At 48.2% G+C, this 16,210-nt stretch overlaps 1 protein-coding gene across 9 annotated transcripts in view; it reads left to right on the forward strand.

Annotated features, from left to right (window-relative positions):
* Positions 1–16,210, forward strand: part of RALY (RALY heterogeneous nuclear ribonucleoprotein) — a 74,368-nt gene that overhangs the window by 33,935 nt on the left and 24,223 nt on the right. For 6 of the 9 annotated variants that reach the window (XR_002829466.1, XR_002829467.1, XM_023754389.1 and 3 more), the window contains exons 2-8: positions 9,350–9,614; positions 10,600–10,672; positions 10,857–10,904; positions 13,170–13,372; positions 14,073–14,186; positions 14,398–14,576; positions 15,660–15,708. Coding sequence is in view for 7 of the 9 variants with exons in the window: in XM_023754387.1 (XP_023610155.1) it covers positions 9,350–9,614; positions 10,600–10,672; positions 10,857–10,904; positions 13,170–13,372; positions 14,073–14,186; positions 14,398–14,576; positions 15,660–15,704 (927 nt within the window). In the remaining 2 variants the exon portion in view is untranslated. Of the gene's footprint in view, positions 1–1,526; positions 1,546–9,349; positions 9,615–10,599; positions 10,673–10,856; positions 10,905–13,169; positions 13,373–14,072; positions 14,187–14,397; positions 14,577–15,659; positions 15,709–16,210 lie in introns of those variants that run through there. The other 3 variants (XM_023754390.1, XM_006089417.3, XM_006089418.3) reach the window with 3 other exon arrangements.

Below are 16,210 nucleotides of genomic sequence, written 5' to 3' on the forward strand. Positions count from 1 at the left end.
AGGTTAAGGGCACCAGCTCTGGTTGCGCTGGCATTGCATGGCTTACGTAGAACTAAGCTCCAACCCTGTTTCCTTATGTGAACGGGGCATTATACATACCTTCACCTCATAGCAGAAGACTTAGTGCAGTTCCTGGCACATAAGTAAATGTTGGTAATGATAATCACAATCACACATTTAATCCTGGAAGGGTCCTTTGTGGTCACATGTTTCAGAACCCAAGGTCATGTTGCAAATCAGCAGCAAAGCCAGGACTAGTCTTCCTGTTGGAGAGGGGGGGGGTCAGTGGGAGCAATTTTGTGAAGTGGGAAGTGCACAGGCTTTAGAGCTAGACAGGCTTGGGGCTCTTTTATCCTAATCATGCCACTTATTGTGACTGGGCAAATTATTTAAGCTCTCTCTCTCTGAGCCTCAGTTTCTTCATCTGTAGAATGAAGATCATACTACTTATTTCTCATTAGGTTGTGATCAGAATTATATAAAACTAGAGGCCCAGTGCCCGAAATCGTGCACGGGTGGAGTCTCTAGGCCTGGCTGGCAATCAGGGCCGATCGGGGGCCAGGCCAATCAGGGCTGAGCTGGAGAGGAGGCGACGGTTGCTGGGCCGGGCGCAGAAGGAATGGACACCGGATGCCGACATTGCCATCGTCAGCGCCCAGCCACCGCACGGTTCCCCTCCTCCTTCCCTTGCCATCACACTGCCACTGCGGCAGGCGGCCAGCGGGCCGATCAGGGCCTGCCAGCTGGGGGGAGGGATGGGGCATGGGAGGTTGGCTGCCAGCCCTGAAGAGGGAACCGGCCCTTCGTCCCCCTGGGAAAGGGGCCACATCCGCCGCCACCCAATCCTGGTTCCCTGTCCCAGTCCGGGGGCCAGCCCTGATTGGGCGATCAGGGCCTCCTGGCTGGGGGGAGGAACCACAGGAGGTTGGCCGGCCGGGGGGGAGGGACTGCGGGAGGTTGGCCAGCTGGGGGAGGTTGGCTGTGGGAGTGCACTGACCACCAGGGGACAGCTCCTGCGTTGAGCATCTGCCCCCTGGTGGTCAATGTGCATCATAGCGGTTGGTTATTCGGTCACTTAGGCTTTTATATATATAGATTATGCCTGAAAAGCTTCCAACACAGTGCCTGAGATAAAGAAGTTGTGTGTTTAGAAGCATCAAACAGACTACAACCTATGAGGGAAAGCGGGGGGCTGAGGGGGCAAGAGATCAACCAAAGGACCTGTATGCATGCATATGAGCATAACCAATGGACACAGACAGTAGGGGGGTGAGGGCTTGTGCTGAGGGGTAGGGGTGGCCAGGGAGAGGTCAATGGGAAAAAGGAGACTCATGTAATACTTTAAACAATAAAGAATTAAAATTTTAAAAAAAGAAGTGTTTTTCCTTTTTGTTTTCCTCAAGACAAGAATTAGTATGCAGCTGTCAAAGGAAGAGGAGACAGCACTAAAGAAATGCCCTTATTTCAATAAACCAAGAGAAAGGGCAGAATAGAAGGAGCAAAGAGGAGAAAGGAGCATGTTTTATATTTTGTTCCTCCTGCCAGGTATGCCTTTCCCCATGTCACCACTCAGTGGGAATTCACCTTAAACATGTTCTCTTTTTGTAAAGCCTTCTATAATGCTCTTACTCCTTCTCTGATATCCCTGGCTGTTTTGCATTGGGTTGCTTCTGGTCAGTGGACTCCAGCCCAGGTGACATGTGCTTTGTGGCTGTGGTAAGTGTTCCCTGCTGGGCTGGGAGCTCTTTGAGATCAGGTAGCAGACCAATAGCTGGATGAATGAATGAACAGTGCATTTGTTAATTAACACCTGGCCCATAGTTGGCCCAATGAGTATTTTGATATCTGTAATTACGATTGAATGAGTAGGTAGGTGTTTAGGTAAATTCTTTGGCAAAAATTTAACAAAAGAGGTTGGCCCTAGCCGGTTTGGTTCAGTGGATAGAACATCGGCTTGTGACTGAAGGGTTCTGGGTTCAATTCTGGTCAAGGGTACATGCCCAGGTTTCGGGCTCATCCCCAGTAGGGGGCGTGCAGGAGGCAGTCAATGAGTCTCTCTCATCATTGATGTTTCTATCTCCCTCTCTTTCTCTCTGAATTCAATTAAAATATATATTTAAAAAGTAAGTAAATAAAAAAAAAAGAGATTGCCAATAATTTGTGGGTCCCTAACTCTAACTCAGTTTTGGGATTGTAGGGCCAAAGTTGCACCTATTCATTCCTTGTTACTTCTCTCCCTCTATAAGAGCTGCTTGTAAGCCTCAACCTAAGGCCACAGTTAGGGGTAGAGTTAGGGTGCAAGGTGCAGGGAAGGTAGGGTATATATACCCAGAGCACATTATGGGGAGAGATGACTGAGGCCCCAGTTCTGCCTTTTCCTGTTTTGGGGTCTTCTTTCTGGGCCTATGGTATGCTGACACCAATGTTACATAATATAGGACTAAAGAACTCATGGTATAGCTGAGGGTGAGTCCATAGCTCAGCAAGGCCTAGAACTCCTCCCAGCCAGTGTTCTTTCCTCTCCCAGTCTCATACATGCCTGATTTGACAGGAATGGGGAGGAGGACACCTTTATGAAGTTTCTAATTTTGGCTCAAAATACTAGGACAGGGGAAAAGCATGCATAGACCTCCTACCCCTGACTCCCTTAATAGGTGAAGTGTGGAGCATTGTGAGACGATATGATAAGAAAATTAGGGCTGGAATATGGAGGATTTCTGTTTTCAAAGGGCATAGGGCATTTTAGTTTTCTTACATAACTACCTACTGGTCCCAGCCATTATACTGGGCACTTTACACACTTTATCTTTAATCCTTACCCTAATCCTGGAGGTTGACATAATTTCCATTTTGTAGTTGAGGTGCTCAGTGGGGTTAAGGGACCTGTTCAAGGCTACATCTCATAAGCAGTAGGACTGGGATTGGAACTCAGTCCTGTCTGACTTCAAAGCCTGTGCTCTTTCTGCCATTTCCTGTGCATTTTTCCTTTGCTATTGAGAAATGGTCAAGCCTTAACCGGTTTGGCTCAGTGGATAGAGCATTGGCCTGCAGACTGAAGGGTCCCAGGTTCGATTCCAGTCAAGGCCATGTACCTTGGTTGTGGGCACATCCCCAGTAGTGGGTGTGCAGGAGGCAGCTGGTCGATGTTTCTCTCTCATCGATGTTTCTAACTCTCTATCCCTCTCCCTTCCTCTCTGTAAAAAGTCAATAAAATATGTTTGTTTGTTTTTAAAAGAAAGAAATGGTCAAGAAACAGGTTCCTGGGGAGAGGGCTGTCTTGAAAAACAAGTGGAGGACAAGGCCCAGGAGCACTGTTTTCAGCATCTTCACACTGCCAGCACCAAGGAGAAAAAGCAAGAAATGTTTTTTGAATGAATGAAGGGGAAAGGTGTTGGGTAATAATAGGAATAGTTTAAAGCCCCCGTTCTTTTATAGTATTTTATAGATGCACCATAATACTTTCACATTGATTAGCCTATTTGATTTTTATATCAGATTGAAAGATAATCAGGAAAAAAAAGTAATTTCTGTTTTCAGAATAAGGATGATCAGGCTCAGACAAATTATATGACTTGTTGCAGGTCACATAACAGTAGAGCCAGGTCCAAGCTTCCTGGACCTGTAGCCTGTATCCCTTATACTCCCACCCATCCCTGGGTCCCTCGGTTCAGAATGCTCAGGGTTTCTCATGGGAATGGTCAGGAGCTGAAAGAGCACGCCTTGGAAAGTCAGTCCTGTCTGGCCAGTAATGATCTCTTTGGCAATGCTAATGAGCTGGGGCCAGGTGAGTTTAATGAGATTAATAGATGTTTTGTCATCCCTGACCTGGTAACCAGGAGCCTCTGGACCAAGGAGGCCCTGGGCACTGATCAGTATAATTGCTTGGCTTTCTTCAGAAATAGCCTCCTCGTCTCTGATAGCTATTTTCCTATGAAGCCCAAATGTCCCCAGGGTTATTGAAGAGCAGAGGTCAAGCCACAGACTGGTGTGGCCCTCATTCCATGCTGGAATATAAGGTCAGAGATGTCCAGCAGATGGTGTTGGTGGTAAATCATTAAGGCCAAGAGCAGCAGCTTCTCTTTTGAAATGAGCATTTCAAGAAAAAGAGATCCAGTGCTGGGGAGGATGTGCCTATTTACTAGAGGTGTTCTGAGACTGTGGGATGTAGAATGTTGAACAAAAAGCCTGGATTCAAGCCCCCTGGCTACTTTCTTCACTACCTAGGTGACCTTAGGTAAGTCACTTATCTTTGCTGATCCTCGGCTTTTTTATCTATAAATAGGTCCAACAATATCAGGATCAAGGATATATATTGGCTTTATTTACTAAAATCCTGTGCAAGTGTGTGTGAGGCATTATAGTAGAAAATGGGAACAGGTGAGGACCAAGGAGAGGGTGTGACTGGCTCAGGTTGACACATTCTCACCGTGGGACTAAGTACCCCAAACATCTCTATGCATGGGTTTTTGGAGTTAAACAGACTGGGTCCCAGTTCTGGCTTTGCTCTGTTTATCAACTATTTTGCCTCTCTGAGCTTCCGTGTCCCTATTTAAAATACCTCCTCATTGGGCTGTTGTGAGGATTAAATAAGATAAGGTATGTAAAGTCTCTGACGCATCGTTAGCAGTGAGTAATTTGAGGCTATTCTTACTTGGGATGGGCCTCTGTGGGTCTCATTTACCTAGAGTTCAGGGGTGGAGGTACCTTTTAGGGCTTTTCTACCTTTACAACGCCCTGTTACTTCATCCCATGTTTAGGTTTGGTTCTTGATTTTCAAAACATAGCTTCCATCTGAAATGTTTCAACTGGGAAAATGATTTGTTTTTGCCAAATTTCTTCTATCTTATTAGCCTGAAGAAGCTAGCCTATCCTTTTGAGCTGTAAATTGCATTTCAAAGACTGAGTCCCTGGTGTGCTTTAATTAGCTTAAGGACCCAGTTTTCTGCAGCAGTTGTTTTTCTAGCAGGTAAAGGTATAGACACTTACTTGGGAGCCAGACCCTGGTTTTCTTAAACATAGCATATCTAGACTCCCCCCCACCGCCTCCCAGCTCTTCATTGTCCTGGGGGCTTGTCTCATATCAGCCCAAAAGGAAAAATGGAATATAAGGACCCTAGATTTAGAGTCAGAGGACCCATGGGTTTCTTGGTGCTACTACTCATGGCTGTGGCATTCTCTGTTCCTCAGAGTGGGGACATATAAGCTTCGTGCTCACTAAGGTCCCTGCTAATCTGACATTTCAAAAGTCTCTCCCCCTCTCCTGTTTTACCTCCCCTCCTACCACCACCACCAAAAACAGTCCCTCTACTTATCTCTCCTTAGCTCATTGCTAAGCAGGGGGCCTCTGGGGGCTGCAGATACCTTGCTCTCAATTACATAGCTAATCTGTGAGGCAGAGTTTAGCCCAGGGGGGGAATAGCTTATCAAGTTAAGCAACTTCTGCTGAATAGGATGTCAATATTTTCTAGGGCTCCCACGCTAAGCTAGGGGGAAGCCTGAAGAACCAAAAAAGAATTACATGTGAAAGATTGAGTTGGGGATGGTTGGTCTGTGGAGGGTGGTGTTTGGGTCAGAGATCAGAGAAAGTGCCTGGGATCTCAGCCCTCAGTGGCCCCACTTATGGCAGGGCCATCAGCTAGCCCTTCTTACCTCACCTCTATCTCTCTAACATTTATTGAGCACTTACTGTGCCCCAGGCTTTGTCACTCCTGTCTCTAACTTTTGCAAGGCAGAGCTAGAGTATAGATGGAGACCCACGTACCATATGTCTAAATATTTGAAAGTTATAAGTAAAGCTAACAAATTTGTTTTCTTCCTAACAACCTGGAAGACCGTGTCTGGATTTAGAATTTTTGACTCTTTGGGATTCTGCACCTGACCCGAGCAGTTCTGGGAGAATTAGTCTGGGAATGCTTCCTTTCCACTTCCCACCCCCAATTCCATCCCTCCCTAGTAGGAGCTTCATGGACATGAATGTAGACACTTGAGCTTTTCTATGCCCCCATAGAGACTTTATCCCCTTGTACTTGGGGGATACCCACAGCAGTAGCACAGCCTGCCTCCAAGGAATGTGCAGGCCTTGAAAGCGATTGGAGGCTGTGTAGACGGGAAAGTATAGAGGTTGGGTGCCTGGAGCGTGTTTCAGGTGGACATTTCTCCTTGGCTCTGCAGATTCCTCACCCAGAACGGCCACATACATATACTTCCCAAGTCTCTTCTCTACAGATCAGAAAACTGACCTTCATGTGACATGGCTTCTGGCTGTCTCTTCTTGGTATCATTCAGAATGTGCTCTAGTCTGACCTTGACCCTCATCTAGAATGGGCCCACAAATGGTAGTGTTAGTAGAACAGAGAAGTTGAACCTAGTCAAAATAGTTATTCGATCTTGTAAAAAGCTTCTCAGCTTGCAAAGTCCTTTTATGTGCACTGTCTAAACCAGGGGTGGGCAAACTTTTTGACTCGAGGGCCACAATGGGTTCTTAAACTGGACCGGAGGGCCAGAACAAAAGCATGGATGGAGTGTTTGTGTGAACTAATATAAATTCAAAGTAAACATCATTACATAAAAGGGTACGGTCTTTTTTTTTTTTTTTTTTAGTTTTATTCATTTCAGACGGGCCGTAGTTTGCCCACGGCTGGTCTAAACCCTAGGTGATTAGAGAAAAGACTAGACAGGGCCAGGGCCGAAGTGAAAGGACTGTGCTTACCAGCCAAGCAGCAAGTACTGATCCCGCTGTCTATCGTACCAAGAGCAGTTGCACAGTGGTGTTAGAGGTCTGAGGAAACCCAGCAACTGTCTTGTCCCAACCCGATCAGTGGCAGAGCCAGCAGTCATCAACAGATCTCTGAACCATAATCCCCCCTCCTCTTTCTATCTCAGTCCACACCCCAGGCCTGGGTGGTCCCCTCCAGCCAAAGCAGGTAGCATCTTCCTGGGCCAAAACTTAATGGTTTTGAGCTGAACCAACCAGGAGAGAGTTATCTGATTACCATGGAGAAGCCCTACAAATTTCTTGTATACCCACAGACAGGCAAAGGAATTAACCTTTGAGTGGCTTGTCATCCAGGTAGGAGAAAAGATGTCAGAGAGAATTATGAGGAATGGGGAATCCAAAGAAAACCACAAATATTGAGCATTTCCTCCTGCATATGGACAGTGTATTGGGTATTTTCATGGGTCTCTGTTGTGTCCCTCACTGCTCAATAAATGTTGATGATTGGATGTAAAGGGAAACTGAGTAACAAACAAGAATCTGTCCCTCCCAGGTCATTTCCAAGGCTGGCACCAGCCCCTTCATCAATAGCAGTGCCCTCTCAGACTTTCTTACTTAGGATGGCACACTTGACCCCACTATATCCTTGGAGCTACTGCAAGCCCATCCTAGGAGCAGGTTCTCCAGAATGCTCTGGTCCCGCCTATGGTTCCCTTGCAAACAATGCCATCTGTTGGTCAGAACATGCCAGCTTCCAGGCTAGGAGCATTGTGGAGAGAATTGTGGACTCTTACCCTGATGGGACAAAGGATGCAGATTTTCCAGCATACACTTAGCTCTTCTCTATTTTACTAAAAAGAAGCCCCCTCTGTCCAAATATATTAGGTAATTAGGTAGGAGTTTACCGTTAGCTTATGCTGGTGAGAATTTTATACATATGGCTTGGGGGTCTTTAGCACCTTTTTTTCTTTTTAGCACCTTCTGAAATAACTCTAGGATGGGGTACTGAGATAGGCATGCTCTAAAAGGGAGTTACACCAACCTATGCCAATGAGCAGAAGACTGAGCCAAGAAGTATAAATGCCAAGGCTTAACATTAGCCCTTTCCTACTGAAATTGAGCTTCCTTTTCCCTTTAACTCTGTAGCTTGTGCCCAGCTGTAACCTATCTATGGAGGGGGTAGCAGAGATATTTATACAGCCCTTTGGGGAAAAAGACATTGCCAGAGTGTAGAGAGCAAAGAGTAGGTACGGCATCATCTCTAGCAAAGAGAACTAAATTTGAATGAGTAAGTATAAAAATAGTTAACTCTTGCCCTGGCCGGCTTGGCTCAGTGGATAGAGCGTTGGCCTGCGGACTGGAGGGTCCCAGGCTGAGGGCACATGCCTGGGTTGCGGGCTCATTCCCCGGTGGGGGGTGTGCAGGAGGCAGCCAATCGATGATTCTCTCTCATCATTGATGTTTCTATCTCTCTCTCCTCCCTTCCTCTCTGAAATCAATAAAGAAATATATTTTTAAAAAAACTTAAAAAAATAGTTAACTCTAAAAAATTTATTTAAAAACAATTCTCAGATAAATATGCTGACTTAATTGTAGTGTTTACATGGGCTTGAGCTCTGGGACGGACTGTGATGAAGTTGAAAGAAATGGGCTTTTTAGGGACTAACTGACATGGGTTTGAATGACCATTCTTGGCAAGTTAATGAAGTTCTTGAAGTCTGTTTCTGATAAAATATTAGTATTGCTCATGGGGTCTTGGCTTGGGCATTCTCCAAAGGGAGTTGCACCAATGAGCAGAAGACTGAGCCCACACTGAGTATTGAGTGAGACTTATTTCAAAATGGCAGGTACCAGTAAGGACAGCAATGGCTAGGTCCACGTCTGGATCAGACTGAGCAATACTCATAAAATGGTATTGTTCCGGAGCAGACATTACTTGTAATTACCATGTGACCTTTTGGCCATGGTTTTACATTGAAGGAACAGACGCTGTGGAAGGTCTCCAAATTTAGATCCTGTGTGGGGTGGTAACCTTTGAGATGAGCATTAAAGATGGAGTTGGTTTTACATTCCAAATTGCATTTTTTAAATGTGAATACTGTGCCCGTTACTTTATGTTTTATGCATTGTTTGCAAATAGGAATTACGGTCACCTTTATAGCTTATGAATTTGCTTTGGAAAATGACTTTTAAAAAAGTTCAATATTAGGAGCATAAAACTTGGCTCTAACATTTTTGAATGTCTGACTTTTTTTTTACCATGTCATCTATTTTCTTAATAAAGAGGATAATTTAAAGTTAAAAAAAAAAGATGGAGTGGGTTTAAAAGAATTAGAATCAAGCAGACTAGGGTTCAGATCCCAGCCTTGCCATTCACTAGCATTGTGACCTCTGAATGTGTGTTCTCTCCTTTGTAAAATATCCTGGTTCTGCTTGTCCGTACCAAATGAGAGAACATATGTAAAGCACCTGGCAAAAGCTCATCAGCCAATAAGATGAGCAAAAATGGGGAGCTGGATGCTGTGGGGTGGGGGATAGAGGAAGGCATAAAAAATTCACTTAGCTACGATGTGGGCCATGGGCAGCCCTTGAGCCCAACCCGTGGACCCAGCCTCACAGTGGCTCTCTCTTCAGGTGCCCACCATGTCCTTGAAGATCCAGACAAGCAACGTAACCAACAAGAATGACCCCAAGTCCATCAACTCCCGGGTCTTCATCGGAAACCTCAACACAGCTGTGGTGAAGAAGTCAGATGTGGAGACCATCTTCTCCAAGTATGGCCGTGTGGCCGGCTGTTCTGTGCACAAGGGCTATGCCTTTGTCCAGTATGCCAACGAGCGCCATGCCCGAGCAGCTGTGCTGGGAGAGAATGGGCGGGTGCTGGCAGGGCAGACCCTGGGTAAGCTCCCAGTATTCTGAGTAGGTGCTGGCCTTCACTCTCCAGCTTCCCTTTTAATCCCTTTTATTTTACCCCTACTTCTACCCACTATCCCTGTCAGAGATGTTATAACAATAGTTGTAAATTAAGTAGTTACAAATCAATGCATTAGGCTACAGATTGCTTAGGTTAGAATGCTTTCTGGGAGCCAGGAGGAGGTGCTAGGAGCACAGTTGAAGCAAGAGGTACCCTTGGCCTTGGTGTTATATACATGTGATGTGGCCATGCTGGTGGTCTGCTGTGGAGTGTGTATTGTATGTTTGAGAAGGGATATTTGTATATGTATTCCTGAGTATGTGGTATGTGGATATAACTGAATACATGGACATATACCTTATAGTGGGTATGTATGTAGTATGTGTCAGAATATATATGAGTGTGTAAGCAGATATGCATATATTCATTTACCAAATATTTGTTGAGGTCCCATTACGTGCTAAGCACTGCTCTAGGCATAAGTATGTTTGTTAGAATTTTGTATGAATGCGCATTAGATCTTTTGTATATAGGCAGCTATGTATATGATATTGGAACCAAGTCTGAATGTACTTGAGAGAGTGTGTATATATGTATATGTATATGATATATATGTATATATAGTGTGTGTGTGACCTTATTACCTGTGTATGTGAGGGTGTTATCTATATTTGTGTTTGCATGAGTGTACTTGAGAATACATATGTGTGTGATGTACATGAAGTATGTGTGAGTGATATGTTTATGAGCTTGCATGCATGTGTCTGAATGTATATGAATATGTAAAGAGGTGTTTCCATGTGTTGTGTGGGTGAGTCTAGTGTGAGGACATGTGTTGGCTGTGTTAGGGACTCAGTCTGTGGGGACATCATATGTACACATAAACTGCTGCACACTTGCATGAGGGTGATATGTGTATGGGCACCTGCTGTCCTGTCAGCATCTGACTCTGCCTTTTCCCTTCACACAGACATCAACATGGCTGGTGAGCCCAAGCCCAACAGACCCAAGGGGTTAAAGAGAGCAGCATCTGCCATTTACAGGTGGGCGCTCTGCCTTGTCTGTCTCTGTGCAGGTGGGATTGGTCCCTCTTCCACAGAGGGAGTGAGCACTGGTGACTACTGTGCTGAGCCTAGAATTTGGGAGGGTGTTTGGAGATGAGGGCCTGTGAAGAGTGGACTGAGTGGCTGTCCCTAAGCCCCGGCCCTCTCCCCTTTGTTTCCCCAGTGGCTACAGCTTTGACTATGATTACTACCGGGACGACTTCTACGACAGGTGAGCAGGGAAGGGGCGTGCCCAGGCATGAAACAGCCAAGCTGGAAGGGTCCTGAGAGATTGCTGGTGCAGCCCATTCAGCCATCAAAGTGGGACCTAAGCCCAGAGGTGTGGACAGGCATTTGCCCAAGGCTGCTCCACAAGTGGGTGGCAGAGCGGGGACTAGAGTTAGGTTTGCAGGTGCCCAGGCTAGAGCTCCCCCACCCCACACTGTCTCCCACTCTCTGACTGCCTGTCTTCCTCCTAAATCCGGGTGGGGCTCAGTGGGACTGGACAGCCAAGGGACACATAAATGCAGCAAGTTGGAGTTCAAAACGGTACAGGGCCCAGTGCAGGGAGTTTGGGCTCTTATGCTTCTGCTGTTCCATCTAAGTTACCCAGCCAGCAGGAAGGGACCTCAGAGCTCAGTCTGAGCTGCTGGGCCTTATTTTTATAGCCAAGAGTTAGCGGCCCTGTTAGAGGTGTGAATTGGTCCCTGGTAGGCTGTGGCCCACCCTCCACTTCCCAGCCTACCCAGACCCCAGACTTGAGGCTGTGGCCTCCACTCCATGGCCCCATCCACATTCTTGAGTGGAAATCATGGTGGGAGCTGGCCCAAACTCCCCCCTGCTTCTCTCCCTCTATCTTTTCCTCCCTCCCTCTTGGCCTGGCTGGCTGTCCCAGGCTGCCCCAGGCTGTCCAAGAAGAATAGAACCTTTCTGAGCCTTGGTTTTCTCACCTGTGAATTGCTTCAGGAGACAGTGCAGTGTACAGTGGGGCCTTGACTTACGAGTGTCCCGACTAACGAGTTTTTCGAGATACGAGCCAATTTTTTGCTTTGAGTTGCGAGCTAAAATTCGGGTTACGAGCCAGCTTCAGTTACCCCACCGCTAGTTGGCGCAGCGAACGTCACAGTGAATGCCACAACATCAGCCCAGCATCACATGTCTCACTCGTTCACTTTATGATTTGACATACGAGTAATTTGAGTTACGAGCTCCATCACGGAACGAATTAAACTCATAAGTCAAGGCCCCACTGTAGTTGAAAGTGCCCTAGCCTGGGAGTCAGACTACCTGGGTGCTAATCTCAGCTCTGCCACTGAATGGATTGCGTGACTTTGGGTAAATTCCCTCCCAGTCTGTGAAATAGGCTTGCACCAAATGATCCCTCAGGGCTCCTCCTGCTCTGGGATTCTGTGGTTCAGTGATTCTGACCAAGGCCAGAGCCGCCTCCTCCCCTTTGGGGCAGAAATGCAGTGTCTGGGACTTTCCATCTCCAGTCATCACCAGCCCAGGGCAGGGGCTCCCTGAACAAAGGAGTGCCAAGGCATGGGGCATTGAATTGCCCATCGATGTCAGGTTTCCTGGTTGTCATCAGGGAAGTGATCCTACAGTGTACCCCTGAGGCTGCCGTTCCCTGCAGAAAGGTGGTAGCAGCAGATGTGGTGGCAGAGACCCCTACTCAGCCTACTGAGCTGCATGACAGGAAAAAAGGCCTTCCTGGGAGGGCTGGATAATGGTGTTGGTGGGGGCCGGGGGGGCAGCAACAGTCTGGGCACCTGGGGATCTGAGGGAGTTACCCAACCTTGACACTCTGCTGGGTCTCCTGCCCTCCATCTCTGAAGTGGATTAAGATGGAGGGAGTGACTGAGGGCGTCCAGAATGAGGAAAGGACCTCATGCTTCTCTTAGTACCCTGGCCATTCATCAATCACACCTTCTATCATGGGTTTTTAACCACATTCTCTTGTGCTTTACCTCACAGCAGTTTTGGGGGGAGGGGGGGGCAGGGGCACAGAATTTGGGATAGCCATCCTCATTAGGCAGATGGGAAAACTGAGGCTCAGGCAGGCTTAGGGATTGCCCTCCGGTCCCACAGCTCTCTGTTTGCAGCTGCAGGTTTGTGCTGCTTTGGCAAAATTTACAAACTCTGACCAGGGATTGAGGTGGCAGTTGATTGAGCAGAATCTAGGTCAGAAATAGAGCAGGCCTGGGTGTCAGGGTGGCTCTATCTAGGGAAGGCTCCTTTCTGGGGCTGGTCTCAGTTTACTCCTCTGTTGAATGGGGCTGTAACTATTATCACCTGCCACTTCACCTGCCTTTAAGCAGCTGGTTGGTAGGAAAAGTGAATGTAGTGAGGATCCCAGCAGCTCTTAGGGTTCTGAACACCCTTTCTGTTCACCCCAGGGCTTGTTGGGAGCAAGCAGAGGTGTGTTTTGCAGGCCAGCCCTTCACCAACCATATACATTTTAGTCTAAAGTTACAGTGACCCTTGGTGGCCACAGGCCATGCTGCAGCCTCTGGCCCATTTGCCCTCACAGGCTCTTCGACTATCGGGGCCGCCTTTCACCGGTGCCTGTGCCCAGGGCTGTCCCTGTGAAGCGACCCCGGGTCACAGTCCCTTTGGTCCGACGTGTCAAAACCACCATTCCAGTCAAGCTCTTTGCCCGCTCCACAGCCATCACCACCAGCTCAGTCAAAATTAAGTGTAAGTGACTTATTTTCTTCCTAAATAACTTTTTTTTGTCATTAGCAAAATAATAGAATTACATTTTTTTACATTGGAAAATAGATAAAGGAACAAATCTCCCACAGTTCTGCAGCTCTAACAACCAAGTGAGTATTTCCATGTATTTCTTAGAGAAAAAGGCTGACGTTTCAGGCGGAGGGGCTTGGGTTGGGCACAGAGTCCAGTGCTGTGACATGGAGCCCAGTGAGGAGATGGGGTCATCTTTCCTCTGGTAAGGACAGGACAGGTCTACACAGGCCCACTACTCACATTCACCTTCGTGTGCAAACGCTGTGGTCAGGCGCCCAGGAAATCTGATTGTAAAACACCCACATTTACACACCTCGAAAGGCAGAAACCACTCTGTATCACCAGCAAAGACACATGCTTGTTCAGGAACACCTTCCTATCCAGCCCCAGTCCCTTTCAGAATTGAGAGGTTGGGTGGGGGGAAAGATACAGGTTCAGAAGGACAGTCTGGTCACTCGAAGAATGGCTTTCAGAAAGTCAAGGGAAGCCACAGGCAGCTTCAGCCTTTTCCCTGGCCAGAGAAAGCTGCGGACACGGACAGTTCCTGCCATTGGCCTGTCTTCCTAATTGACAGAATGGGGCTAGGGTCTTGTGTTAGTATCGAGCTCCCAGTCCCCAGGTGACAGCCCTGTACTCCCTCCACTCCCAGTAAAGAGCAGTGAGCTGCAGGCCATCAAGACAGAGCTGACACAGATCAAGTCCAACATTGACGCCCTGCTGGGCCGCTTGGAACAGATTGCTGAGGAGCAGAAGGCCAACCCAGGTCAGCTTCCAAGGGTCCTTGCCCTGGTTTGAGTGTCCAGGGGCCCAAGGCAAAGGGTCGGGGGGAGGACAGTGCATGGTACAGAGAGGGACTATGGCCTCTAATCCCACCTGGACCCACTGTGTTGAGCCCTCGCTTCTGCTGAAGTGTTGCCCAGGAAGCTGTCCCAGGCTGAGTTTTATTCCCCTTTTCACCACCCTTTTCCCTCAAGATGGCAAGAAGAAAGGCGACAGCGGCAGCGGCAGCGGCAGCGGCAATAGTGGTGGCAGCAGCCGGCCACTGGCCCCACAAGAGGACACAACTTCTGAGGCAGGCACACCCCAGGGAGAAGCACAGGTTCGAGATGACGGCGATGAGGAGGGGCTGCTGACACACAGCGAGGAAGAGCTGGTGAGGGCATGGTTGGAAGGGCTGAGACTGGGCTATTCATACTCGTAGTCGCCGCAGGGGAAGGGGAACCTCTGAGCTGGTTCCTTTTTCCAGGGGCTCCAGTCCCGTGAGGAAAGTGGGGAATGAGCAGCAAGTAGTTGCCTATGTCAGCCACCAGTCAGAAGTCCCACAGAGGTCTGAGGCAGACCTCTCTTGAGCCCAGGGCCCATTCGAGACCCGGTTTTCCACATGGGGACAGAGAGTCAGGAGCTCAGGGAGCACAGACGGTGTGCAGAGTTGAGGGGGCAGGACTGGGGTTTCCTGGGGAAGCCACAGGGAAGTAGGTCTCCATTCTACCTGACGATTTTCTAAAAGCCACTGTTGCCTGAGCATGAAATAATAGGCTGTCTTATGAGGGATCAAGGGAGTTCCCCATCTGTGACGGTGGAAGCCACTTGGCAAGGAGCTTACATGAAGTGGAAGGCAAACCAGATTCTGAGCCAGTAAGGTCTTTGTTGTGTGCTTACTACTTGTTTACCTAAGGAACGCTCAGTTGAGCACCAGGCCCGTTGGTCCACACTTTCTAACTTCATTTAACCTTAATAATAGCCCTGCATTGTGCAAAGTATTACTCTTCCCACATTTTACCCTGTGAGGAAACTGAGGCTCAGAGGAGTCGAGTAGCTTGCTCAGGGCCTTATAGCTAATAAGGGTCAAGCCAGGATTGGAGCCCAGACTTCTTCACTAGGTCTGGAACTTTCTCTTTTCATCCCTGCTGGGCTCTGATGTGAGGACAGATGGGTTTAAGAGGTCCTTCTCATGTCCAGCTCATATTAGCCTGCTCTAATCTGAGAAGGTCTTTCTATGCAGAAACGTGCCCCCTGTCACACATAGAACTTCCTTGACTGGTCCCTTCTCTCTCCTGAGGGGCCCTCAGTCGACCCTGATGCGATCCCAAATCAGCCTTGTTCAGGCTGGTTCCATAGTCATTTCCTTTGGCTGTCCCTCTCTGAGTGTGGCCTCTAGATGTGCTCTGGGCCTCAGGGCAGGACTCAGAGTTTGCAGTGAGTGATATGTGGTCTCTTGTTGCCTCCTCCCTATCAGGAGCACAGCCAGGACACAGATGCAGAGGAAGGGGCCTTGCAGTAAGCAGGTACGGTGGTCGTGGTGGGCAAGGGGTGAAGTGAAGTGGAGGGCATGCCATGAGGCCGACTTGGCAGGGGAGTGCTGTGTCCAGCAATGAAGGCCCCTCTATCCCCAGCCATCTCACTACCCCTCTTTGTGGTGGGGATCTCTGAGAATCCTCTCTTCTGGAGGAAGACACAAACTATTACCATCCAGTGTGAGCAGGAACATAGGCTGAAGAACTGGGAGCGGGGGGTGGGGAGTGGGGGGAGAATGTCAAAGAGGGCTGTGGTGGAAGAGGTGATACGCAGTTGAGCCTGTTCAGGATTGAGGGAGAAGCATCTGAGGGAACGCCCTGAGCAGAGGCACAGAGGCTGGTAGTCCTCAGTGTGTGGGAAATGCCCAGGGATCTCCTGTGGCTGCAGTCCCAGCTCTGCAGAGTAGGGAGAGAGAGCTGCTCATCATCAGGGTGAGGTTGTGCCAGGCTTAGGGTCTGGGACTTGATCCTCTCAGGTGGAAATGCTCTGTGT

The sequence above is a fragment of the Myotis lucifugus genome, unplaced genomic scaffold, assembly GCF_000147115.1.
Source record: "Myotis lucifugus unplaced genomic scaffold, Myoluc2.0 scaffold_60, whole genome shotgun sequence".
Lineage (NCBI taxonomy): Eukaryota > Metazoa > Chordata > Mammalia > Chiroptera > Vespertilionidae > Myotis > Myotis lucifugus.